At 40.0% G+C, this 26,934-nt stretch overlaps 3 protein-coding genes across 4 annotated transcripts in view; all 3 read right to left on the reverse strand.

Moving 5' to 3' along the window:
- Positions 1 to 1,271: 1,271 nt before the first annotated feature.
- Positions 1,272 to 26,934, reverse strand: part of LOC306840547 (interferon-inducible GTPase 5-like) — a 101,997-nt gene continuing 76,334 nt past the window's right edge. Inside the window, exon 3 of the transcript XR_013781342.1 lies at positions 1,272 to 2,443. The gene's annotated coding sequence lies outside the window, so the exon portion shown is untranslated. The remainder of the gene's footprint in view (positions 2,444 to 26,934) is intronic.
- On the reverse strand, positions 2,440 to 5,334 carry LOC306840544 (interferon-inducible GTPase 5-like). 2 transcript variants are annotated; one of them, XM_079369909.1, is made up of 4 exons: positions 5,299 to 5,334; positions 4,896 to 4,927; positions 3,723 to 4,299; positions 2,440 to 3,520 (listed from the first exon to the last, which is right to left on the reverse strand). In XM_079369909.1, the coding sequence occupies exons 3-4, from the start codon at positions 4,282 to 4,284 to the stop codon at positions 2,886 to 2,888; spliced, it is 1,197 nt and encodes a 398-aa protein (XP_079226035.1). In that variant the 5' UTR covers positions 4,285 to 4,299; positions 4,896 to 4,927; positions 5,299 to 5,334; the 3' UTR covers positions 2,440 to 2,885. The 2 variants fall into 2 exon arrangements, with proteins under 2 accessions (XP_079226035.1, XP_079226034.1); XM_079369908.1 differs by lacking the exon at positions 5,299 to 5,334 and having other exon boundaries at positions 3,723 to 5,208.
- Positions 19,875 to 23,006, reverse strand: LOC306840539 (uncharacterized protein). The gene is made up of 5 exons (XM_079369901.1): positions 22,837 to 23,006; positions 22,051 to 22,395; positions 21,356 to 21,724; positions 20,355 to 21,038; positions 19,875 to 20,101 (listed from the first exon to the last, which is right to left on the reverse strand). Exons 2-5 carry the CDS (start codon positions 22,393 to 22,395, stop codon positions 20,051 to 20,053), a joined length of 1,449 nt encoding a protein of 482 aa, XP_079226027.1. The 5' UTR covers positions 22,837 to 23,006; the 3' UTR covers positions 19,875 to 20,050.

Consider the following 26,934-nt stretch of genomic DNA (forward strand, 5'->3'; position numbering starts at 1 on the left):
AAACTGTGATCAATATGATCGCTCAGTTAATGCTTTCAAATGAAAAATGCAACATCTCTCCTCAAAGCTTCAGTGTCAACATTTGGCAAACTTCCAAAACCTAGCATGCACGTTATAGACTTAAATAATAACCGTTTCACCTGAACTCTTCTGGAACAGAGGAGGAGATTTTGAAACTACAAACTGACATTCAGCTGAAGTCCAGAGCTCATGGACAGTTCTGGAAGTTATTCACAGAGGAAAAGTAACCCATCTTGAGGAAAGGTGCCGCCTCCCTCACTGCATTATACAGCTCCACTTATTTATGCGAGTCAGCCTTTTCCCATTTGGAAGTGTGGTTGAGGCTTGCTATCAGCAGCTTCGGTCCGGACTATGCATCCCTGGCTGATTCAGTTCAGTGCACGTCATCAGAGTAAGCAGCAGGTATGCATGTCCAGTCCTCGAGAGCTACCTTCCTCAGACTGTTAAATGTTAAATAAATCTGCCTTCTTCTCATGAGAAGTGCAACCCAGAACCCTATCTCTCATGACTTCTTCCACAGCAGATCATCAGAATATTTTTCCTAATAGATATACATCTTTTGCATTTTTATATTAGGTAAATCATTTTGACTTGGAACTTTTTTAGTAGCTCACATGCTGAAAAAGTGCGAGTAGCACCACTGTACGACAACAAGGTGGCACCGTCTTTGATGCCGCAGTGATTCACAGGGGTCTCCTTTGAGGGTATATTTACTCAAAGCAGATCCTCGGCGCCGTCCATGACGGGTATTTTTAACCACATGAGTATATTCATATATATACACTACAGTTAGTGTCTGAGATTCATTCCTTTAAGTGTCATCACTGTTGTTACACTTTCTAGTTCCAAGGAGTAAACACACCAATGACACTAAATATATTGTAAGACACAACATTTGACCCACACCTTTGATTTTTCAGAGCTAACATGAACATTTTTCTTGACCATATTTAGACAATATGTTCCATGTTCATCCGAATGTAAAACATTTTACTGCTCTATTTTACTGTTTACATTATTGTCTACTGCTTTTGTTTTTAAAATCTAGGATGCATCATGATGCAGGCAGAACTAAAACCATCATGCAGTGATGAAGAAATATTACCATTTGGAATTATGAAAAAAGACCCATTACTGAACATTAACCAGATGTAGACTATTTTTGCAGTAGACTTCTATATGAGCAGACCAAGTGGGGCAATAAATAAATGATTTAAAATGAATTTCAAAGAAAAATGAGCACATGAACACAATGTAGGGGGATTAAAACACTAATGATTACAGCAGAGTTAAGGTTTGGAAAAAAATGTGTAACAAGTATTTTAACTTCACAGTTTGACCCACCTCGTTTCTGTTATCATTGAGGAGGCAGGGTTTATAACCCATACTGCAGCCAGTCAGCAGGGGGAGCTCTAACAATAAAAGCTTCACTCCACCGGGCACCTTGTCCTGTCCATTATTTTTTACAGTTTATAGATCCAACCTTCACAACAGGGTCCTAAGATGCTAACTAGACAGTACGACTTTGCCTGTGGTCACTTTCTGTCAGCACCTGTGTCCAATCAGACTTCAATCTGTTTGTTTACACTTACAGCTGTTTCCTTTTGTCTAGATCCTTTATTGTGTTGTACTTCTTCTCTGATGTACATCACTTAAGATAAAAGCATCTGCTAAGTGAACTGTATTATAAATTTCAATTACATTCTGTGTAACTTGGCAGTCTGACCACTAGATGGCAGTGAAGGTTCATCCCACAAAGTGCAAACGAGCGTGCAGACAGTTACAGTTATCTGTTATTATTACAAGGCTTCAGAAAATAACCTTCAATATAAACTAGAGCTGTCACTTTAACGCGTTAATTATATTAATTAATTACACCGCAAATTAACGTGTTATAAAGAATTATGCTAGATTAATTATAGCACACTTGAATAAAAAATCACTAATATTATGGATTTCAAATCTTGTCTTCTTAGTGTATTCATTAAATCAGTTGTGCACTACAATTTTGTAATGTCATGAAATTTTAATTCTTTATTTGGGGACCTTAATCAGGTATGAGATTAAAATAAGATTAATTAATTACAAATCCTGTAATTAATTAGATTCATTTTTTTAATCGCTTGATAGCACTAATATAAACTTTTCAAAATCAAACTGTTTTAACAAGTCAAAACAAAGACCATTGTTTTAATGATTTCATTTAAAGACTCAAGAACATCAGTTTTTCATAAATGACTTTTTGATATCAACACTCATGTTTCCTGATTTGAACAAATTACTGATGTGCTGCTGGATTATAAATCATTGTAGTATACAGCATTTATAAAAAGCAGAGCTGTACAAAAATAATAGTGAAGCTCCATGCATTATAAACCTTTATATAAAAATAACATTATCACCATTAAGACGATCAATAGGCCTGTTTCAGTGTGCTTTAATGCTAAACGTTATTTAATAATACAGACATTTAAAAAAACTGTTTTAAATGGGGTTGGATGTAAGAAGAAACTGCAAAATATATGAAACATATTCTCTAAAATGTGCAGCTGAAAGTCAAAATTTGATTCATATGAACAACATGTAAGGATGAGATGAATCACATCAATAATGTGAGAAGCACAGCGAGACTTACTCGGTCTGCATTTGTCTTTTTCTAGCTGGTTATTTCAAACTTCTACATTTTCACTGCAGTCAGTTCTTCTTTAATTGCCCCCTGGGGACAAATAACGTTTTTTGAATTGAATGAATGTGTTCATTTGTTTTGTTTTACTTTTTAACATCTTATTTTCAATTAATACCTCAAAATGTACATGTTGTTTTGGCAGCACAAATATGTACTGAATGCTATTTCCTGACCAATATCAGCCTGTGGTGTTCAAGTGGATCCTGCTAAATATCCTCTCTGCATCGTCAGCAAGCATGTCGAGGAAAAGATTTAGACTTTTGTAGGTAAAAGCAAAAGAGAGGCCCATTGCTGCTGGGATTCCAAGTATTGGAATGAATCTGGTCCCCTCCTCAGCTAACAGTAATGCAGCTGTGATGCCAGTTTGAGTTAACAACTTCAGTAAAAGTTCAGAAGTTACTTCTACTCCTGCCAGAGGTGACATGATGACTTCTTTCAATTCCTCATAAGGAACTCCTGTGTAGTTGGCCATTCTCTTCAGTGATTGGATGTTAAGACCAAAGCCAAAAACATATTTTGTGACAACACCGGCCAGCAAAACTATATCAACAGCTGTAGAAAGTCCTGGAAGTGGCACACCTGCTACAGCTGCAGATAGAGTAGCCCAGTATTTGACTTTAGCTTGGAAAGCCTTTTTCTTTTCTTTGATCATTTCCAGACTGATATTGGGCATGGCAAGCAGAAAGGCATCCTTCTGGAGATCAGGAAGATCTTGCTTCAGTTTCTCCACTAACAGAGGGAAATCATACAGTGTCAGGTGAAAGCTGGACACCAAGAAGACCTGATCAGACTGGAGACCATGTCTCTGAAGACCTGTGTCACAGGGGGAAAAAGTTATTAAGGGACAGTTCTTTCTCAAAGCAGCTAACTTCTAACTCATTGAACTAAAAGGGGTCCTTCATATTTTTGACAGAACAAAAAAACTATGCTGAGTTAATGACAGCATTAATGAAAACAAAGGCACTGAACTAAACCATTCTATTCTTTAATGTATTTTTGAGGATAGATCACCTACCCTTAATGCAGTTGTCTCTGATTTGTTCAAGGGTCCTTTCTTCATTGAAGCCGTTCCTACGTCTTCTCTGATTACTTAAGTTAAGATCAATCTTTGAACGAACAAAGTAGAACTTCTTCTTCATCTTTTGAATCTCCTTAGCCAGCTTCACATCATTTTCTCTGAAGCGGTCAGCTGAGATGATGATGAAGAAGTCAAACTTTTCAAGTCCAACCTTCTTCAGGTACTCAGCAGCAAGAAAATCGGGGGAGCCGATACCAGGAAGATCCCAGAATGTCACGTGGGGGTAGTTTGGATGGGTGTAAGGTGTGACCTCCATGGTGGTTTCTAGAACACCAGTAGGAGCAGCTTCCTCATCCTCATCATCTATTCCTCTAATGGCATTAACAAAAGTGGATTTGCCAAAGCCAGTCTCTCCTGTCACAGCAATATTTAGAGGAACATTTTGCTCCTTGTCCAAATACTCCTGGACTTTTGCACGAGCTGAGTCTTGATCATTATTCAGTAGATCTTCTTTAATTTCTGCATCTATATTTTTTTTACGACTGAATAGATTCCCCATGGTGCTTCTTGAAAACTAGAATAAAATAGAAGTTATAGTCACCATAATCCTCTGAGAAATAAAAGTAAATGTAAGACTACAACAGTAAAACATCTTTGTATGTTGACTACAGCAACACTTTCTCTGCATAAAGTCAGCAATGGTGAAAATGAAATGAAATGCAAAACAGGAAACTTCTTCCCTGAAGGCTTGAGTTGACTTAAGACAACCGTTCTCACACTGTATGCCACAGACCAAAAGACCTTACAATTCATGAAAGAATATAACATCAAGCACACAAATGATCTTCAGATATGTAATATGTAAGTGCTGTCTTTATTTGATCATTTTATTTGTCAGGAACAACACATGTAGGCATTGTTACATCTAATTAAAGGGCACCAGATTAAATGTTTATCGGACTTCTAGCCATGGCTAATCAGCAGTCCTTGTCCCTAGTTAGGTTTTGAAGAAATAACACAGACGATAAACCAACGCGCTAAAAAATAGACATATAAAGTGACATTTGCAGCAGATAAAGATGCATAAAAACAAACTGTAAAGCAGACATAGACACACAGACTGGTGATAATGACTAACTGAAAACATCTTTTATGCTACAGTGTACTCACCAGATCAAAAGATCAGTGTACAAGTTGTTCACCTGAAAGAAAAGCACAATCAAAGCAGAGAAACAGGAGAAACGTTTATCAGTCTGGGGCAGCAACCAATCATAAGTCCTGTGAGTTCAGAACCACTCATTGGTTATTTTTAGAGCAGCTGACTTTTAACAAACATGTTGATTTACAGAAAGAGTAAAACCTGCAAGCTCTCACGTCCTCTACAGGTTAATAAGAGCATGAATTTTTATTGTGGCTGCTGCTAGAAATCACCTTTTTGTTTTCAAAGCTTTGTCCCTTTAGAAACGAGTGATGTTTGGAGCCCTTAGTAAGCTTTAAGCTTTTTTCTAGCTTTCAATAACTTTAATGATGGAGAGGACATGTTTTCCCACAGAAAGCTTCCCCTATATCTTACATCTTAGTTCCTCCTCTCATATTGTGTGGTGGGGACAGGAAACCACGCTCCGAGAAGGTAATCAGCACGTATTGTGGTGAGACGTCCTTCTATCTGAACTGAACATGCAGCAGCATTTTGTGTATCTGATGATTGCAGCAGCTGTCAATTGACTTTAACAGTTTTTTTGCGTCTCCAATAAACATTTATTCATACATTTGTCAGGGACAATATGTATCAACATTGTAACATCTTGTTACATAAGTGCAACCAATGCAACGTATAAAGGACTTCCTGGTTAATTCGCAGTCCTTGTCTTTAGTTAGGCTTTGAGGAACTAACACAGATACAACAACACTGTCAAACAGACATAAAAACTTCTGGGATGTTTGGACACTGGGATTTCCTCTGCTGCCGTTAATACAGCTGTGCTGTTAAATTGAGACAATATTAGTAAAAGTTGAGGAGTTCCTTTTGTTGCTCCCACAGGTGACATGATGACTTGCCTCAGTTTGTGTCAGGTCAAAGCTGGACACCAAGAAGACCTGAGGAGACTGGATACCTGCAGACCTGTGTGACAAAAAACATCTTAGGGACAGTTTTTTTCTCAGAGCAACTAAAACTAACCCACAATGTTTTGTCAACAGAGAAATACATTATTCCAAAGAGAGTCTAAAGAGTGTCTGACATCAAACGCTGAATAGTAGATTCAAAAAGCAGAGTAGCCTATGTGTATGTTGTGTATATTTATATAATGTCCTTAATATATATCACCGTAGTTTCTTTATGCATGAAATATATGAATATGAAATCTTATCAGAGGAATATAGGGACTTTATAACTTCTCTTTTATTCCAGATTTCAAGAAGCACCATGGGGAATCTATTTAGTCGTGAACATATAAATACAGAAATTAAAGAAGCTCTACTGTAAAATGATCAAGACTCAGCTCGTGCAAAGATCCAGGAGTATTTGGACAAGAGGCAAAATGTTCCTCTAAATCTTGCTGTGACAGGAGAGACTGGCTCTGGTAAATCAACCTTTGTTGATGCTGTGAGAGGAATAAATTACAAGGATGAGCAAGCTGCTCCTGCTGGTGTTATAGAATCCACCATGGAGGTCACACTGTATCCCCATCCAAACTATCCCAACGTGACATGCTGGGATCTTCCAGCAATTATTCTGCTGCTGAGTACCTGAAGAAGGTTGGATTTGAAAATATTGACTTCTTCACCACCATCTCAGCTTCATAAATCATTTTATACTTGTTTTCATCAAAAATGTGTCTCTTTACAAACTTTTGATTTGGGAAGCCCTTGATAGGCTTTAAGTGACTTTCAACAACACTAATAATGGTATTAAGATCAGAAGCATGGGGCTGTTTTAGCAGCTCTAAAAACTTGTGTTTTAGCTCTTTACTGATTTGCAAATGTAATTGTCTATGTTGAAAAGCTTTCAGTTTGAATTCTCACAACTTAACCCTTCTCCTCAGATGACAGGAAACCAAAGCTTGAGGAGGAAACGACCACACGAGATTGTTGTGAGATGTCTCTCATGTCTGAGCTCTTCGATAAAGAAGTTTCCGTGACGACTGCATGCAGCGATCAGCTTGCTGCTTTTTGTCTGTGAAAGTCATAATGTGTGCTCACTGAGGTGTAAAGACATTTTACGGCTCTGTCATTTTTTACATTATTGTCTACTGCATTTGTTTGTGAAATCTAGGTGCAGGCAAAGGGGTGGTCGATGCTTTTTTAGCCATTCAGTTACCCTATCTGTGTTTAGATATCAGTTTGATATCAGTTAAAGGAAAGAAAAAATTAGACGTCCAGGATGATAGGATTGAACAGAAGAAAGCAGAAAACGATTATGCCAGCTCATGTTGCATCCATTGAACCTGTGATGATAATTGAGATGCGAGAATAAAGTCTACAAAAACAGACTTGTATTTATCAGAAGAAAATGATGAGCAGAGACCGGAGTGTTTGAAAGTAAAGGCAAAAGCTGAATAAGACATTTCTTTAGGTTGTTGTCTGAATGTCTCTTAAATAACGGTATGCTTTAAAATACATGTTCTGTTTTCTTGTCTATTTCAAATTGTTCCATAGTTTACTAAAAACATCATGCAGTGATGAAGAATTATAACAAAAAATAGTTCAATCAGGAGAGACAAGTGATATTAAGAATGAATTTATTACAATGAAAAAGTGATTGACAGAATAAGATTGACAGAATGTTTTGGCGCTTGGACTCTATGGGGTGGAGATGCGATTTTTGTGATGAAGTCCTGCTCGTCATTAGGATAGATCCCCCCATGGAGTCCAGACCCTGGTGGTGGAGGACTGATGATTTGATGAGACCGGATGGGGAAAGATTGATGGGAGTTGCCTCTGCTCCTGAAGATGGCGGTGATGGGGAGGTGGAGGGGCGCACAAAGCCAGCTTGAAAGAACTAGGGAAGAAAAAGGATCATATTTAAAAGGAGAGCTGAACGATGATAGGCCGAAAACGAAGGAGGAACGCTGCGCTATTGGTTAGATGAGGTCCGGTGACAGACAGCTGATTAACCTGCGGACAGCCCAAACTGACAGCTCGAGAATGACAGCGGAAATGAGATAGCGTGAAAAAGGGTGACTGAGAAACCTGATTGTGGATCACTTAAAGTCTTCCTTACTGAACTTTCGCTAAGCTTCATTTCAATCAGGAGAGACAAGTGATATTAAGAATGAATTTATTACAATGAAAAAGTGATTGACAGAATAAGATTGACAGAATGTTTTGGCGCTTGGACTCTATGGGGTGGAGATGCGATTTTTGTGATGAAGTCCTGCTCGTCATTAGGATAGATCCCCCCAAAAGAAAAGGGGGCAGACCCCTTAAAGTAGCACAGCCCATAGAGTCCCCCAAAAGAAAAGTTTTACTTACTGAACATGATGAATCGGTCAAAATGAAATAATTGACTTAATCTGCTGAATGAATGAAAACATGACAGTTAAAACAAGCTTTTACATAAATGCCCTCTGGCAACGTAACACGCTCGCTGCTTATTAAATAATTATTACACCAGTCAAACATAAACATGATCCCTTGGCTTCTGCCTGTAAAAGAACAAGACAATAATTTAAACACTTATGCAGAAGAACATTATCAGCTGAACAGTTACTCTCCGTGAATTATGAGTTACTGGACGAGAGAATGCTTGAAATAATGGTGATTATTGAAAGGCTGCTTACCATTTTGCTTGCATTGGGATGCATTGCCAACGTTATGGCTGTGACTGATGCTGATGCCAACGTTATGGCTGTGACTGATGCTGATGCCAACGTTATGGCTGTGACTGATGCTGTTGCCAATGTTATGGCTGTGACTGATGCTGTTGCCAACGTTATGGCTGTGACTGATGCTGATGCCAACGTTATGGCTGTGACTGATGCTGATGCCAACGTTATGGCTGTGACTGATGCTGATGCCAACGTTATGGCCGTGACTGATGATGCTGATGCCAACGTTATGGCCGTGACTGATGATGCTGATGCCAACGTTATGGCTGTGACTGATGATGCTGATGCCAACGTTATGGCTGTGACTGATGATGATGAGGCCAACGTTATGGCTGTGACTGATGATGATGAGGCCAACGTTATGGCTGTGATTGATGATGCTGATGCCAACGTTATGGCTGAGACTGATGATGATGCCAACGTTATGGCTGAGACTGATGTGACTGATGATGATGCCAACGTTATGGCTGTGACTGATGTGACTGATGCTGATGCCAACGTTATGGCTGTGACTGATGATGATGCCAACGTTATGGCTGTGACTGATGCTGATGCCAACGTTATGGCTGTGACTGATGCTGTTGCCAACGTTATGGCTGTGACTGATGCTGTTGCCAACGTTATGGCTGTGACTGATGCTGATGTGACTGATGCTGATGTGACTGATGCTGTTGGCAACGTTATGGCTGTGACTGATGCTGTTGCCAACGTTATGGCTGTGACTGATGCTGATGTGACTGATGCTGATGTGACTGATGCTGTTGCCAACGTTATGGCTGTGACTAATGCTGATGCCAACGTTATGGCTGTGACTGATGTGACTGATGCTAATGTTATGGCTATGACTGATGCTGTTGCCAACGTTATGGCTGTGACTGATGCTGTTGCCAACGTTATGGCTGTGACTGATGTGACTGATGCTGTTGCCAACGTTATGGCTGTGACTGATGCTGATGTGACTGATGCTGATGTGACTGATGCTGATGCCAACGTTATGGCTGTGACTGATGCTGATGTGACTGATGCTGATGTGACTGATGCTGTTGCCAACGTTATGGCTGTGACTGATGTGACTGATGCTGTTGCCAACGTTATGGCTGTGACTGATGCTGATGTGACTGATGCTGATGTGACCGATGCTGTTGCCAACGTTATGGCTGTGACTGATGCTGATGCCAACGTTATGGCTGTGACTGATGCTGATGCCAACGTTATGGCTGTGACTGATGATGCTGATGCCAACGTTATGGCTGTGACTGATGCTGATGCCAACGTTATGGCTGTGACTGATGCTGATGCCAACGTTATGGCTGTGACTGATGATGCTGATGCCAACGTTATGGCTGTGACTAATGCTGATGCCAACGTTATGGCTGTGACTGATGTGACTGATGCTAATGTTATGGCTATGACTGATGCTGTTGCCAACGTTATGGCTGTGACTGATGCTGTTGCCAACGTTATGGCTGTGACTGATGTGACTGATGCTGTTGCCAACGTTATGGCTGTGACTGATGCTGATGTGACTGATGCTGATGTGACTGATGCTGATGCCAACGTTATGGCTGTGACTGATGCTGATGTGACTGATGCTGATGTGACTGATGCTGTTGCCAACGTTATGGCTGTGACTGATGTGACTGATGCTGTTGCCAACGTTATGGCTGTGACTGATGCTGATGTGACTGATGCTGATGTGACCGATGCTGTTGCCAACGTTATGGCTGTGACTGATGCTGATGCCAACGTTATGGCTGTGACTGATGCTGATGCCAACGTTATGGCTGTGACTGATGATGCTGATGCCAACGTTATGGCTGTGACTGATGCTGATGCCAACGTTATGGCTGTGACTGATGCTGATGCCAACGTTATGGCTGTGACTGATGATGCTGATGCCAACGTTATGGCTGTGACTGATGATGCTGATGCCAACGTTATGGCTGTGACTGATGCTGATGCCAACGTTATGGCTGTGATTGATGATGCTGATGCCGACGTTATGGCTGTGACTAATGCTGATGCCAACGTTATGGCTTTGACTGATGCTGATGCCAACGTTATGGCTGTGACTGATGCTGATGCCAACGTTATGGCTGTGACTGATGCTGATGCCAACGTTATGGCTATGACTGATGATGCCAACGTTATGGCTGTGACTGATGATGCCAACGTTATGGCTGTGACTGATGATGATGCCAACGTTATGGCTGTGACTGATGCTGATGCCAACGTTATGGCTGTGACTGATGATGCCCCAGCTTCTAGTGATTCACTGCAAAGATAAATAAAAGCAAAAATTAGACCTTTTATGACAGAAAAAAGAAAACGCAACGGTTGGTTAGAAATAGTTAAGCCCCTCAACATTTGATCTGATAAAGATGATTTGCCAATGAAAATATCTAGCATTGAGATTTCCAACAGAATCCACTATGCCCATTTTAAAGATGCTTGACACAGAGGAATTACACCAGTGAGCCAAGCACTAAGATTATGCTTGTGAAAGATGTTACTACGGAGACCTCTATACCCATTGAATAAGCTATACCACGTAATATACTTGTGAAAGGAGATTTGCCACCGATATGGCTGATAAAGATGCAATGCCAAATATATGGCTGTGACTAATGCTTTGCCAATACTATCGCTGTGACTGATGCTTTCTTAACAATAAGGCTGTGACTGATGCATTGAATTTGCGGAGGACTTGATGCTGCTGCTTGTTTAAGGGATTGCCATGCCTTCCTTGAACGTAGATGTAACCCCAGCTTATAGTGAATCACTGCAAAGACAAATAACAGCAAAATTAGACCTTTTATGACAGAAACAGAAAACACAACAGTAAGTTAGAAATAGTTAAAACACTAAACATCCATCCATTTTCTGCCTCTTATCCGGGCCGGGTCGTGGGGCAGCAGTCTAAGCAGAGACGCCCAGACTTTCCTCACCCCAGAAACCTCCTCCAGCTCTTCCGGTGGGACCCCGAGGCATTCCCAAGCCAGCCCAGAGACAGTCTCTCCAGCATGTCCTGGGTCTACCCCGAGGCCTCCTCCCGGAGGGACATGCCCGGAACACTTCCCTAGGGAGGCGTCCAGGGGGCATTCGGACCAGATGCCCGAACCACCTCAACTGACTCCTCTCGATGTGAAGGAGTAGCGACTCTACTCTGTTGTGGAATTTTTTCCATTACCAAAGAGTGAAAATAAAGAGTGAGAAGATCTATTCAAAAAGGAACCCCAAGATCGATCTGGTCTCAGTGAACATTTATTCGAAGGCAAGATAAGCGTTCGAAGACCCCTCTCTCACACGGTGAGGAGAGAAAGAGGCCCAGAGAAAAAGGCAAACATGAAAACTTATACATTTCCATCACATTACACAGATCACTCCCCCATCACGCCACATAGAGCCACTGCCCACCTGGCAGGGCACCATCTATCCCCTAGTGTGAGAAAAGAGACTACATGACTATTTACCATCTCCCAAGGCTGAGAAGGAGATGGAGTCCAGTGAGAAAGAGCCTGGGTGACTCCTCCCACATGTACAGAATGTGAGAAACAGAGTAAAGGGAACAAAATGATGGGAAACAAAACACCCAATATGCTGTGCATGTAGTGTTCTAAGACATTTCAGATACATTTTATATGACAGATTCTGTGAGACCTTCGTACAACACATATTGTACACATGGAGTAAAACTTTCCATAACAACTCCAAGCTCCTCCATGGGACCAAGCTCCTCACCCTATCTCCAAGGGTGCGCCCAGCCACCCTACGCGACTAAACCTTTGATCTGATTTTTCTTTCTTTTTTTTTTTTTTTTGCCGACTGAAAGATATCTAGCGTTGAGATTTCCGACAAAATCCACTATGCCCATTTAAAGATGCTTTGCCACAGAAGAATTACACCTGTGAGCCGAGCATTGAGATAATGCTTGTGAGAGATTTTACACAGAGCCCACTTTACCCATTAAATAAGCGATACCACATAAATATACTTGTGAAAGGTGATTTGCCAACGATATGGCTGATATTGATGATTTACCAATGATATGGCTGTGACTGATGCTTTGTTAACGCTATTAAATTTGCGGACTAGATGCTGCTGCTCGTTTTAAGGGCCTGCCATGCTTTCCTTTAACATAAATGAAACCCAACTTATAGTGATTCACTGCAAAGATTAATAAGCAAAATGAGACCTTTTATGACAGAAAAAAGAAAAACATGGTTAGAATAATTAAACCACTAAACATTTGATACTTAAGATCCTTCTTGTATTTAAGTGTGTAGTACAAATATCCTAAATTCAGAATATTTGATTAAAACGAGAAATAACAAAGTTTTCAAAAGCAAACAAATGGTAGAATTTTGAAGACCACTGCCACCAGGTATTTGGGTTAGACAAGGTTTAAGAGAACTTTGCGCTCGATGATAGAAGTTGATTCTGGACGCACAGGAGAGGAAAATGCTGAATTGCTTGTTTTCTATTCTGAATGAAATTGCTTGAATAGTGCGATGGATTAGAACATCTTTTCCAACAGAGTCCTCTATGCCCTGTAAATATCAGTTCCCGCTGAAAGAGATATGCCTGTGAAATGCGTTTCCAGCATGTAGATTGCTTGTGTTGAGATGAGTTGCCGACAAGGTTGCTTGCTCTGAGATGCGATTCTTGATTTAGAATTTGCTAAACCAGTTTGCTTGTGTTGCAAGCAGAAACAGCTTGCGTTAATTATTTCAGAATAATTTCATTTATGTAATTGAGTAACTTTTTTTTTTTTTTTTGCAATTGTGAAATTCGGTAACCTCCGATCACCAGGTATTTGCATTGGCTTGCCATGAGTTGTCGAGATCTTTGAGTTTTAATGGTATCAGTTATTTCAGGACATACAGAGGTAACTGCAGAAACCTGAATGGCTCAATTGTGGAGACAAGCCTTACATTGCTGCAGCAGTTGCTTCACCTATTGAAATTAATGACCTGAATAATGCTTTTTACTACTTGATGATGAGTGAACCGAGATTTTTTACATGGGATTAATATTTTCTATGCTTTGATATGAAATTAAATGAACTATAGTGATTGAACTTCATTTCCGGTTTTATTTTGAAAGGTTGATACTCTATTTCCGGTAGTTCCTGAATGCCATTTACACGTAACTTTGTAAACAAGAAATAGCCATGCTGGATGACTTTAGCATTTTTTCAAAGAGCAGTGCGTGATTATTCTGATTTGAGATAACAGAACAACATCATGTGATCGACGTTACGATCTGAATTACCGGGAATTAGCCGGTGGAGGAGTAATATTTTCCGGATTTGAAAACACGAGAGCTGCGTCCCACCTGAAGAATACCTGCAGGTTGAGGACGACTTCCTACCAGTGAGAGGCTGCTGCGTTCTTGTTTGCCGGCTAGCTGACTTGTATTTATCAGAAGAAAATGATGAGCAGAGACCGGAGTGTTTGAAAGTAAAGGCAAAAGCTGAATAAGACATTTCTTTAGGTTGTTGTCTGAATGTCTCTTAAATAACGGTATGCTTTAATATACATGTTCTGTTTTCTTGTTTATTTCAAATTGTTCCATAGTTTACTAAAAACATCATGCAGTGATGAAGAATTATAACAAAAAATAGTTAATTAAATTAAAACCAGATGTAGACTATTTTTGCAGTATACTTCTATATGAGTAGACCAAGTGGGGCAATATATAAATCCTGTTTTTCATCCTTAAATAACTCATTTAAAACATATTTCACAGAAAAAGGAGCACTTGATACCACCAGCAATGTGATGCAGTTAGGAGGAGAGATAGGCTTAATAAAAGAAGGCGAAAAGATCGCTTCTGTTCCCCCCACACACGTTAACCTGTTTCTGTGACCGAAAAATGAATGACAATAATTTTTAACAAAGAGAAACCCCATGATTAAATACTGAACATTCACAGCCTCTGCATTCTAAAGAATTGCAACATTGACATTTGTCTTCCTATTTCCCTCTGTTCGCCAACATTACATTTTAAACAGGGCATTTCCTTTTTCTCGGGTTACACGTGTCTCCAGTGCACTCCTTTTACAAAGGCACTTATGTCCGACACCACAGCACTGGTGCGCAATGGTCCTATTGGTGCGCCTGAGAGGCGTGCCACAGCTCGCACCTCCTTCGCAATGTAAAACAATTCATTGAAAAAATTAAGGGAAGAAAAGAGAGGCACATTTTAATGCTGTGGTCTTTTGATAAGCCAAATGTTATTTTTGTTATATTCAGATTTATCTGCTATAACTCGAAAATACTGGACTTCTGTCTCTCCCACTAATACCAATTTTGCGCTTGCAGTCGTCCTGCTTTCAGTCCAAACTCTCTGTGATGTAAACCAGTAGAACGAGCAAAAGCCTGTCTGAAATACTACCGCCTCCACAAGGTTTGCACCTGTTATCATTCATGCAAATTTTCTTAGGAGAAAACGCCCACAAACCAAATGTGCAATCTTTTGGAGTGAAGCCACAATTTAGTAGGCAACTCTTTAATTGGGATCTTAGTAAATAAGGCCCTAAGACTTTTGTAGGTAAAAGCAAAAGAGAGGCCCATTGCTGCTGGGATTCAAATAATGGAATGAATATGGCCCCCTCCTCTGCTAACAGTAAGGCAGCTGTGAAGCTAGTTTGAGTTAACAACTTCAGTAAAAGTGTAGAAGTTACTTCTACTGCTACCAGAGGTGATATGATGACTTCTTTCAATTCCTCATAAGGAACTCCTGTGTAGTTGGCCATTCTCTTCAGTGATTGGATGTCAAGACCAAACCCAAAAACATATTGTTTGACAACACGGACCAGCAAGGCAAGATCAACAGCTGTAGAAAGTCCTGGAACTGGCACACCTGCTACAGCTGCAGATAGAGTAGCAAAGTATTTGACTTTAGCTTGGAAAGCCTTTTTCTTATTTTTGATCATTTCCAGACTGATATTGGGCATGGCAAGCAGAAAGGCATCCTTCTGGAGTTCAGGAAGATCTTGCTTCAGTGTCTCCACTAACAGAGGGAAACCATACAGTGTCAGGTCAAAGCTGGACACCAAGAAGACCTGAGCAGACTGGAGACCACTCTTTACTAACTCGCTGATGTTCATAATCTGTTTGAATGTCTGACGCTCCGTTTAGCATCTTTTTAATGTCCGTCTTTTCTCCGGTATTAAACTCTGCTCATGTTGAGAAGTTTCTCTGAAGTCTGATCCTGTGCAGCGTCCAATCAATGAGTGATATACGAGAAGGGGGCGTGTCTGTCAGTGAAAAGACTTCTGTGAAGTCTGCTCTCGTGTCTCTTCGCTCCTCGATCCTCTCTCCTCCGTTCGCTGTAAGAGCCTTTGTTTGGAACGATCCTCAACATTACAACTCTGGAACTACTTCCGGTTCGGCCGAGGAGATTGCAAATAAGGGAACCGGAACGTACCCCACGTCTCTGAAGACCTGTGTTAGAAAAGAAAGTTATTTGGGAAATTAGAAAAATGTCTTACTTAACACAATCTTAAGAGATGTTGACGTTTTCTTCGATGAGATAAACTACACTGAATAAGATCCCACCTTCTGAATTTTAATTTTCTTTCAACGGGTACTTAAAACAGCAGTTGCTAACAACTGGCTAAATGAGACTACAGTGGTTGTCAGAAACATTAAAGTCATCACGTCAGGAAATCTCCCACTAGTCTACCTCACAGCCTCTGGTCATGTTTTTCAGCGCTCTTGCAAATATTAGGTTAATGATAGTTCCCTTTTAATATAACATTAGCTTTTTATTTCTATCTCTTCAGACTTCAAATAAATGGTGTTCATCTGTAAAGATGTTCCTGCTGAACAAAATGCTTACGCATCAGAAAATTGTTTAACACAGAGCTTATTATCAGCAATCATCTAAAATCCAAAAGCTACTTCTAGTTCACGAACAAAAATACACGATCACTTTTCCTGTCTATTTCGGGGTGCTTATGGTTAAGAGTCTTAAGACTCTTCTTGTTCCCTCCAAAATAACTTCTAGTCAGCCTATGAAAAGGGGATTACAGGCCTAATTCCTTTGTTCAGCCATGGCCAGAATCCAACAAAAACAAGAAGAAAACTCACACTGACTCATGAAAGTCATCTACTTCTCAAAGTGTGAACCTGTGGTCTGGGGCTTTGTAGTGAGCTTTGTTTCTTGAGATTTGTACGTACAGCCATGTCACCCACCAATGAGGATCATAGGCCGGTTCTTCATCTTGGAGATATTGAACATTCCTGGAGTGGCAAACAGAAGAATATAACATTATAGTAACATTTCCTGTGGAAGTTTCCTCCTACCCCAGTGTGTCTGAAGTCTACCTGCATGTTGTTTCTTCTTCCTGCCTACTGCTGCTCCGATGACATGCAGAAGCTCTTCCTCTGATGATCCTGAGCGCAAGAAATCTCTCAAGGACACCTCAGAGTTCCCAAACAAACAGACCTGAAAGAAGACAGACAATAAATTACTAATATGTACAAAAACCTGTGAGACGGGTTGCAAAGGCTGCAAAGCCATATTAGACAGAAAATGTGCCTCGGTGTAAATGTTGGCTGTATCATTGAAAAAATACACACTGGGACCTCTTGAACCAATAAAATCAGCTATTTTGTCCAATAGTCCTGCCCACTTTACTTTTATGCCAATAGATCAACTCTGATATGATCGTGACATGTTTGTCACTTCATAGTGCGAAACGATGACGTTCCACCTCTGCTTGTCAACTTTCAAATTTAGAATGAATTAAAATCCAGCACCCGACAGGTTTCAGGAGGAGGTGTTAAAACTCTTTGTATCCCGACGTGCTTTGAGCAGTTAACTGAGCGGTGGACTTTCGTTGGAACATGCTGTAGGTTCGGTTTTGCGTCCAGGCTCCGATCTCATCACAGTTTTAATTTACTTGCAGAAATGTAAGGAGTGATTGTGTGACAGAGCCACAAAAAGAATGATTGTTTCAAGATCCATAGAAAAGGAAATTCAATTGTGATTGAAACGTGTAAAATAAATAATATTCCATAGTAGTGAAGGAAATGATGTAGGGGCATCAATTAACCTGTAGGAAAAAGGGAGGACGGAGGTGATAAGGGGAGGAGGAAGAGGAACGTGAGGAAACCAGGCACCAGGTGACGGAAAGAAAAAGTTCAGTGACAGGGAAAAGTTTTTCTGCGGCTGACAATCAAGTTTCATATAATGTTGGGGATTAAGGTGTTTTAGAAAAAATAAACAGCGGAATATGAAGGGATCAAATCAACAAACGGGAAAATAAGGATTTCCGACCTTTTTTCATTCATTCCTGGACACGCGGCTCGTGGCTGAGGAAAAGTTTGTCGATGCCTGGGAACGGGATATTTTCTTTCCAAGGATCCGGGTGAGATCGCTTTTGTTTCCCTTATCTTTGGTCTGGTTTGGAATATTCCTGTTTGGATTTTTGGGGGATTATGTCGCTTATTTTTGATGACTGAACGTTTGGGATGCTCATATGGCCGCACTGACGAAGGATTTATTTTGGATAAACAGAGACTAAGAGACCGTAAAATATGAACTTTTGTTTGCTTTATGTGGTTTCCATTTGGGGGGATTGTTGAATGATATTTTGGGGGTGTGTTAGGGCAAGTCAAGTGATTATTTGGGTCGTTATTAATTGTTTTGTTTTGTTTATGAAACGTCACGTGACTGATGGGAATTTCCCGACAGTTATTAAATTGAAGTGAATGAATTGAGTTTGGACAAATGGTTTAATTGAGAGGTTTAGATACATTAGCAACAAGTTTTCTGATTGAAGTTAATTCTTCCCTAAATCCCTGGTGTGTGTTAATACAACCTTTAAGGGGTGAGTGTTACAATTGGATGGTATCTTATCCTAAATAAATGAGTTAGAGTGAAGTATTGGTGCAGGACAGAGCTGGTAATAAAAGAGCAGAGTGAGAGACTGGAAATCTTGCAGCTTAAATAGACTAATTTAAACATATCTGCCTTATGTCTCTCTGCTGAAACCAACACAGTGTCAGCATATCTCTGTTCAACATAAGTGCACTGAAGGGACAGCTTTGTTAAAGTGCGCCATCTACTGCACATCTTTTCTGAAAGTTGCAAATGATCGACGTCTATCAGGTGAAATAAATAATTTACAAATAAGTAAGAATGATCATTAAAGTTTATTGCTAACTGAAGTTTAACTTGATCAGATTAATCCTCATCAAGAGACGTTAAACCTGTGAGATAAACCTGTGAAAATGATGTTTTTCCTGAATAAACGAGGTAAGGCTTTAGTGAGTTAATAAAACGGGGCAGGTTTTTTTTCCATCTTAACTAATGAGATATCTAAGATGCAAGAAAGATCAGACCTTACTGTCAGAACATGCTGCACAGCTCCTGGTACAGGCTCTTGTGACTATTGCACTTGGCAGGTCTTCCTACATGCACTATCAAACCCCTGCAGATGATAAAAAGTGCAGCAGCTGGACTGCTCTTTAACCTACCTATAAGAGCCTCTCACTCCACTGTTCATCTCCTTACTCTGGCTCCCACTTACTGCTCCTATCAAATTTAAAAGTCTCCTGCTGGCTTACAAAACAGCAACAAAACGGCTCTTCCTTATCTAGACTTTGTAATCCAGGTCTACACTCCCTCCTGCCCTCCACGCTCTGCCAATGAACATCTTGGTGTTTTTCTGTTCATTTAATCCAGTGTTAAAAATGCATACATGTGAAATGAACATGGTCAGATAGCTTTAAATGACTTGAAGATGGGAATATTTCAAACACAGGTTGGGCGTTTGATTCCACCTTCACAACAAGAATCTAACACACTAGTTTATTTTGTTCAGTATTACCTTACTTAATAAAAAACAAAGTGATGTGGCTGCAGTCAGGTGATAGTTTAGTGATAAATAACGTTTCTCAGAGATCTAATAAAATCTGCCATAATATATTAAGATACCAAATGTCACTAATAAATAAACTTCTTTTTTTTCTTTGTTTTTCCAAGTCTGGACAAAAAGTATGTGACGTATTAAACATCTTTTTTTTATGGACCACAGCTGAGGCACACACTTAAGGAGAAACACAAATGAAGATGCAACAGAAAGGATGAAAATGGAAACAATCCTATCTTTGACCTCTTAACCTCTGCAGGCATCAAACTGTTTCCTTCAAAATCTTACTCCGCCTCCATTTGGACACAAATCATGACATCAGCTCAGAACAAACACACACTAGTTGGTGTTTGTCACATTATAAAAACCTTTATCATAAAGTGTCAAACAACTACGTCCATGAATGTTCAAACATTTATTATTGTTTTTTTCAAACCATTACAGGTTTTAGAGGAGTAGAGGGCAGGGACTGGGGGGAGGGACTTTAGTAAAAGAGCAGTTGTGAAAAGATCTTTTCAGGCTAGGACTGCCGTGATCCGGCTCTTAGTTTTGGATCCATCTTTCGCGCCTGACTTCCACAAAAAATCTGCACCCAGAAGGGAGACCTCTCAGCATGATGACATCCTCTCCTCTTCCTTCTCCATCATCTTCTTCTCGTTCTTTGTGGGAAAGTCATAAAACACAGATCAGAAATGTCATTAAACAGGTCAACACAACAGTTAATCTGAACTTTAACTACACATGCAGAAATATATCATTTTTAATCTTCACAACAGAAGTGCTCCAGGCCTGTAGGGGGCGTTAGCTACAACTGGATTTTGATTAAATGATAATAATTCTTTATTTTTGGGCCATTGCAGCAAATTCTCTTTGTCAACAACAATTGCATTGTTTCAATAAATGCATCCTTACCTTTGAGAATATATTGCTGAAGAACTTGGTAAAGCTGCTCTTGTTCTTCTGTTTTGGTTGTATCATGCTTGAAGACCACTCAGGTGAAGTCCATCTTCTCGTGCCCTCTCCTTCTGCCTTACAGTCAGATTTAGCAGCCTCATCATCTGAAAGTTTCAGTGGAGCTGGCGCGACCTTTGCGCTCCTCCACCATCTGAGAGACCTCTTCTTTTTATTCATCGTGTTCTTGCATCCTGCCTGTGTCTCCTCTTCCTTGTTTGTATCCAAACTGTTCTCAGAGTGGGAGCAGGCAGAAGCTTTAAAGCTGGAGGATTCTGCCTCTTCATCCTCTGGTTCCTCCTGAGAGAATGAACCACTTTCCTCTTCTTCAGAGGATCTTGGAGACAAACGCTGTGCCACATGGATGTGGAGCACTGTTTGGACCTTGTGAGGAGTATTGTTGTCTTTTGTCTCCCCAGCAGCCTCTTGAGTCACTTTACTGAGGGCTGAGCTGATGGAGGAAGAAGAACTGCAGGAGAAAGGTCTGACACTGAACGTGGACCTGTCCTCGCTGAGGGAACAGCAGGTCATAGAGTCGGACATCTCCTCGTTGATTGATGAAACATGATGTGTGACATGATTGCTCTCTCGTAAATCGTCACAATTCATCAGTTGCTCTTCATCTTTTTCTGTAATATTAAAAATCTGAGGGAGAAACACAAACATTGGACAACTGTAAATACACTTGTAAATACTGCAGAATAACTTATTGTTCACTCTTGTCTTAAGAAGTTCAGTCTGTTTGAGTTGTGAAAACTGTATCAGAAACAAAAATGTCTGCCTCATGGTTTAGCTCCCCCTTCTCTTTCTGGCTTTATTAACTTCAAACCTGTCACAAATAGGACCACTAAAGGTGCAGCTAAGGGGGGACTGCACAATCCCACTCATAAAATCACTTGTGAGCAGAGTGCCTTTCCCTTCAGAGCATCAGAAGCTTTAAATCTGGAGGATTTTGCTTTCACCTGTTCGTCTTCTGCTTCCTCTCGAGAGAATGAACCACTTTCCTCTTCTTCAGAGGATCTTGGAGACAAACGCTGTGTCACATGGATGTGGAGCACTGTTTGGACCTTGTGAGGAGTATTGTTGTCTTTTGTCTCCCCAGCAGCCTCTTGAGTCACTTTACTGAGGGCTGAGCTGACGGAGGAAGAAGAACTGCAGGAGAAAGGTCTGACACTGATCGTGGACCTTTCCTCGCTGAGGGAAGCCCAGGTCAGAGAGTCGGACATCTCCTCGTTGATTGATGAAACATGATGATGTGCGACATGATTGTTCTCTCGTAAATCGTCACTATTCATCAGTTGCTCTTCATCGTTCTCCATGAAATTAGAAATCTGAGGGAGAAACACAAACATTGGACAACTGCAAATACACTTGTAAATAAAAAAATGTCCGCCTAGTTTATAGAATTCCTCATGGTTTAGCTCCCCCTCCTCTTTCTGGCTTTATTAACGTCAGAACTGGACCTCTACAGGTGCATCTTATCCCCGATTCTCCTAAATGATATCCTTTTGAAGTTGCAGCGTGTTTGAACATATTGGGAATTTTTTCAAATGAATCTAATATATTGAAAAATGGATGAATAAATTCGATGTGCTGGAGGCTCACAGTCCTCTTTAGTCACCTTGTTGATGGAGGTGTCACAGGATGAAGATCTTACCTCTGATCTGATGTCAGATGGGATCTCCTCAGAGACGTCTGATGCAGCAGACGACCACACAGACGTGCAGATGGATCTGCTGTACTTGCTGAGGGAGCACAAAGACAGTGAACACAGGCTCTGGTCGTCCTCAGATGAGGAACTGTGATGGCTGCTCAGGTCTGTGTCCTCTCTGAGGTGGTCACCGTCCACCAACTGATCAGAATCATCAACAGTCTGATCAGTCATCCCCGGTGCAGGGACATTTGTCATCTCAACAGATTCTGGGAATAAGAAGAACGTAACAGAGCTGGAGATTGCCTCCATGAGCTCTGGTTCTTTGTTCAAGTGACTGAAATCAGACATCTGTCGGAGAAACACAAACATTAGAAATCTGTAAACCTATCTCAAAGGTGTTGGAATATTTCATTTTAAACTTATATGTATGGTGTACAACAGTAAAGACGGTATGACAATAAATGCACAAACAACTGACTGATAAAGTGATTCTGATATAATATGGTTTGTACATCAGCTCAAACACATTCTTTGAGACACATTTTACTTGTTTAACCTGTCTGGTTTTCATTTTATTGATGGTGTTTCACATCAGAAATGCTTGAAGGATAAATTTGGTATATTGTTTGTTTGTACAGAAATCATGGCAGTAAAGTTTTCACTTTGTCTCTGTATGAAACCTGACGCATGAAATATCACAATCCATCCAACAGCTGAAACTGAAACCCACTAACTAGCTACAAACATGATCGATCAATTAGTTTGAACCAATCAGCTTCACTCTCTTACCGTTGTCTTCTCAGACGTTAGTTGATAAGTAGGTTCACGTGTTTGGTTGTTGTTGTTTTTTTCTCCTTTTCGGATCGCTTTGCTTCAGATTGGATCTTTCTGCAGAGGTGTGTTTTTCGTCTTAACAGGTTAGTGTCTCAGATGAAATGATCTCTGCTGAGCTGACTGAGGGGCTAAGAAAACTGCTGCTGATGACCTCACAATCCCCTCTGTGACCTCACACAGTTTAGACAGAACTCTGAGAGTTCTAGTGTGTGTGTGTGTGTGTGTGTGTGTGTGTGTGTGTGTGTGTGTGTGTGTGTGTGTGTGTGTGTGTGTGTGTGTGTGTGTGTGTGTGTGTGTGTGTGTGTGTGTGTGTGTGTGTGTGTGTGTGTGTGTGTGTGTGTGTGTGTGTTAAATAAAAAATGATAGAATTGTTCTTAATTGCAGTTTTATCTTGTAATTCCTCTTGTGGTGGACACATGTTGCTCATCGCTTCACAAGATACAGGATACTCTAAATCTTAAGGACTTGCTTTCCTTCCATGTTTTTAATGGTCATCTTAATGATCTAGAGTCAGGCACATCTAGATGTGGATGTTTTAACAGACTCATATCTCCCATTATTGGTCACTTATGACCTGGTAAAAATAACTTCAGTAAAAATCTGTCATCTGGCTTTATTAGATTGACTTTGGTTTTCTGTAGAGATCAGGTTCTTTTTGGGTCATCGCACATTTCGTGGGTCATTTCATGTGATTGTCTCAAGAAAATGTAGCTGATATTTTGGAAGTGATGTTGGAAGTGGACAGAATGAGGTCAGAGATATGAAACCAACATAAACAATGTCTACCTGCATGTATAGCCCAAATGTATTTGGGTTATAATGTTGTCTATAGTCCTGTTAAAAGTCATGGAGGAGGAGAGCCAACCTCAGCTGTCAGTGAGCGAAGTGTGCAGACCATCCAGACATGCAGAATACAACCAACTAAATGACAATCAGTGGTTGCTAGACTTTTGAATTTTTAACCAATCTGACCGACATGTTGAATGACCTCAATCTCGAGCTGCAAGGAAAAGACAAAACTGTGATCAATATGATTCGCTCAGTTAATGCTTTCAAATGAAAAATGCAACATCTCTCCTCAAAGCTTCAGCGTCAACATTTGGCAAATTTCCAAAACCTAGCATGCACGTTATAGACTTAAATAGTAACTGTTTCACCTGAACTCTTCTGGAACAGAGGAGGAGATTTTAAAACTACAAGCCGACATTCAGCTGAAGTCCAGAGCTCATGGACAGTTCTGGAAGTTATTCACAGAGGAAAAGTAACCCAACTTGAAGAAGTGTGCTGCCTCCCTCACTGCATTATACAGCTCCACTTATTTATGTGAGTCAGCCTTTTCCCATTTGGAAGTGTGGTTGAGGCTTGCTATCAGCAGCTTCGGTCCGGACTATGCATCCCTGGCTGATTCAGTTCAGTGAAAGTCATCAGAGTAAGCAGCAGGTATGCATGTCCAGTCCTCGAGAGCTACCTTCCTCAGACTGTTAAATGTTAAATAAAGATTTATTTATGTACATCACTTAAGATACACGTATCTGCTAAGTGAACTGTATCATAAATTTCAATTACATTCTGTGTAACTTGGCAGTCTGACCACTAGATGGCGGTGAAGGTTCATCCCGCAAAGTGCAAAAGAGTGTGCAGACAGTTACAGGGAACCGAGGGTATTATAATTTAAAAACTATGTTAATTATATCATCTGTTATTATTACAAGGCTTCAGAAAATAACCTTCAATATAAACTACAGCTGTCACTTTAATTTGTTAATTAGATTAATTAATTACACCGCAAATTAACGCATTATAAAAAATGATGCAAGATTAATTATAGCACACTTGAATAAAAATTCACTAATAATATTATGGATTTCAAATCTTGTCTTCTTAGTGTATTCATTTTATTAGTCGTGCACTACAATTTTGTAATGTCATGAAATTTGAATTCTTTATTTGGGGACCTTAATCAGGTATGAGATTAAAATAAGATTAATTAATTACAAATCCTCTAATTAATTAGATTCATTGTATTAATCGCTTGACAGCACTAATATAAACTTTTAAAAATCAAACTGTTTTAACAAGTCAAAACAAAGACCATTGTTCTAATGATTTTATTTCAAGACTCAAGAACATCCGTTTTTCATAAATGACTTTTTGATATCAACACTCATGTTTCCTGATTTGAACATATTACTGATATGTGCTGCTGGATTATAAATCATTGTAGTATACAGTTTATAAAGTTTTCTATACATTTATAAAAAGCAGAGCTGAACAAAAATAATAGTGAAGCTCCATGCATTATAAACCTTTATATAAAGATGATCAATAGGCATGTTTCAGTGTGCTCTAATGCTAAAAGTTATTTAATAATACAGACATTTAAAAAACTGTTTTTAAATGGGGTTGGATGTAAGAAGCATATTCTCTAAAATGTGCAGCTGAAAGTCAAAATTTGATTCATATGAACAACATTTAAGGATGAGATGAATCACATCAATAATGTGAGAAGCACAGCGAGACTTACTCAGTCTGCATTTGTCTTTTTCTAGCTGCTTATTTCAAACTTCTACATTTTCACTGTAGTCAGTTCTTCTTGAATTGCCCCCCGGAGACAAATAAAGTTTTTTGAATTGAATGAATGTGTTCATTTGTTTAGTTTTACTTTTTAACATCTTATTTTCAATTAATACCTCAAAATCTACATGTTGTTTTGGCAGCACAAATATGTACTGAATGCTATTTCCTGAACAATATCAGCCTGTGGTGTTCAAGTGGATCCTGTTAAATATCCTTTCTGCATCGTCAGCAAGCATGTCGAGGAAAAGATTAAGACTTTTGTAGGTAAAAGCAAAAGAGAGGCCCACTGATGCTGGGATTCCAAGTATTGGAATGAATCTGGCCCCCTCCTCAGCTAACAGTAAGGCAGCTGTGAAGCCAATTTGAGTTAACAATTTCAGTAAAAGTTGAGAAGTTACTTCTACTGCTGCCAGAGGTGATGTGATGACTTCTTTCAATTCCTCATAAGGAACTCCTGTGTAGTTGGCCATTCTCTTCAGTGATTGGTTGTTAAGACCAAACCCAAAAACATATTGTGTGACAAGACCAACCAGCAAGCCAAGATCAACAGCTGTAGAAAGTCCTGGAACTGGCACACCTGCTACAGCTGCAGATAGAATAGCCCAGTATTTGACTTTAGCTTGGAAAGCCTTTTTCTTATTTTTGATCATTTCCAGACTGATATTGGGCATGGCAAGCAGAAAGGCATCCTTCTTGAGATCAGGAAGATCTTGCTTCAGTGTCTCCAGTAACAGAGGGAAATCATACAGTTTCAGGTCACAGCTGGACACCAAGAAGACCTGATCAAACTGGGAACATTGTCTCTCAAGACCTGTGTCACAGGGGAAAAAGTTATTAAGGGACAGTTCTCAAAGCAGCTAACTTCTAACTCAATGAACTAAAAGGGGTCCTTCATATTTTTGACGCAACAAAAAAAACTACGGCACTGAAGTGAGCCATTTTATTCTTTAAAGTATTTTTAAAGATAGATCACCTACCCTTGATGCAGTTGTCCCTGATTTGTTGAAGGGTCTTTTCTTCTTTGAACTCTCTTTGACATCTTTCCACATTACGTATGCTGTCATCAATCTTGGAACGAACAAAGTAGAACTTCTTCTTCATCTTTTGAATCTCCTTAACCAGCTTCACGTCATTTTCTCTGAAGCGATCAGCTGAGATAATGATGAAGAAGTCAAACTTTTCAAGTCCAACCTTCTTCAGGTACTCAGCAGCAGGAAAATTGGTGGCGCCGATGCCAGGAATATCCCAGAATGTCACGTTGGGATAGTTTGGATGGGTGTAAGGTGTGGTAGTTTCTACCACACCAGCAGGAGCAGCTTCCTCATCCTTATCATCTACTCCTCTAATGGCATTAACAAAGGTGGATTTGCCAGAGCCAGTGTCTCCTGTCACAGCAATATTTAGAGGAACATTTTGCTCCTTGTCCAAATACTCCTGGATCTTTGCACGAGCTGAGTCTTGATCATTATTCAGTAG

The sequence above is a fragment of the Symphodus melops genome (genome assembly GCF_947650265.1).
Source record: "Symphodus melops genome assembly, chromosome: 19".
NCBI lineage: Eukaryota > Metazoa > Chordata > Actinopteri > Labriformes > Labridae > Symphodus > Symphodus melops.

What these genes read in the sequence shown, in the direction of transcription:
- LOC306840544 (XM_079369909.1), bottom strand. Translation starts at nt 4,284, where the DNA reads ATGGGGAATCTATTCAGTCGTAAAAAAAATATAGATGCAGAAATTAAA. An exon ending in CAGAGACAACTGCATTAAGG is followed by an intron (nt 3,521 to 3,722) that starts GTAGGTGATCTA and finishes CCTGTGACACAG; the next exon opens with GTCTTCAGAGACATGGTCTC.
- LOC306840539 (XM_079369901.1), bottom strand. Translation starts at nt 22,395, where the DNA reads ATGTCTGATTTCAGTCACTTGAACAAAGAACCAGAGCTCATGGAGGCA. An exon ending in CATCTGACATCAGATCAGAG is followed by an intron (nt 21,725 to 22,050) that starts GTAAGATCTTCA and finishes TTTCTCCCTCAG; the next exon opens with ATTTCTAATTTCATGGAGAA. An exon ending in TCAGCAATATATTCTCAAAG is followed by an intron (nt 20,102 to 20,354) that starts GTAAGGATGCAT and finishes TTTCCCACAAAG; the next exon opens with AACGAGAAGAAGATGATGGA.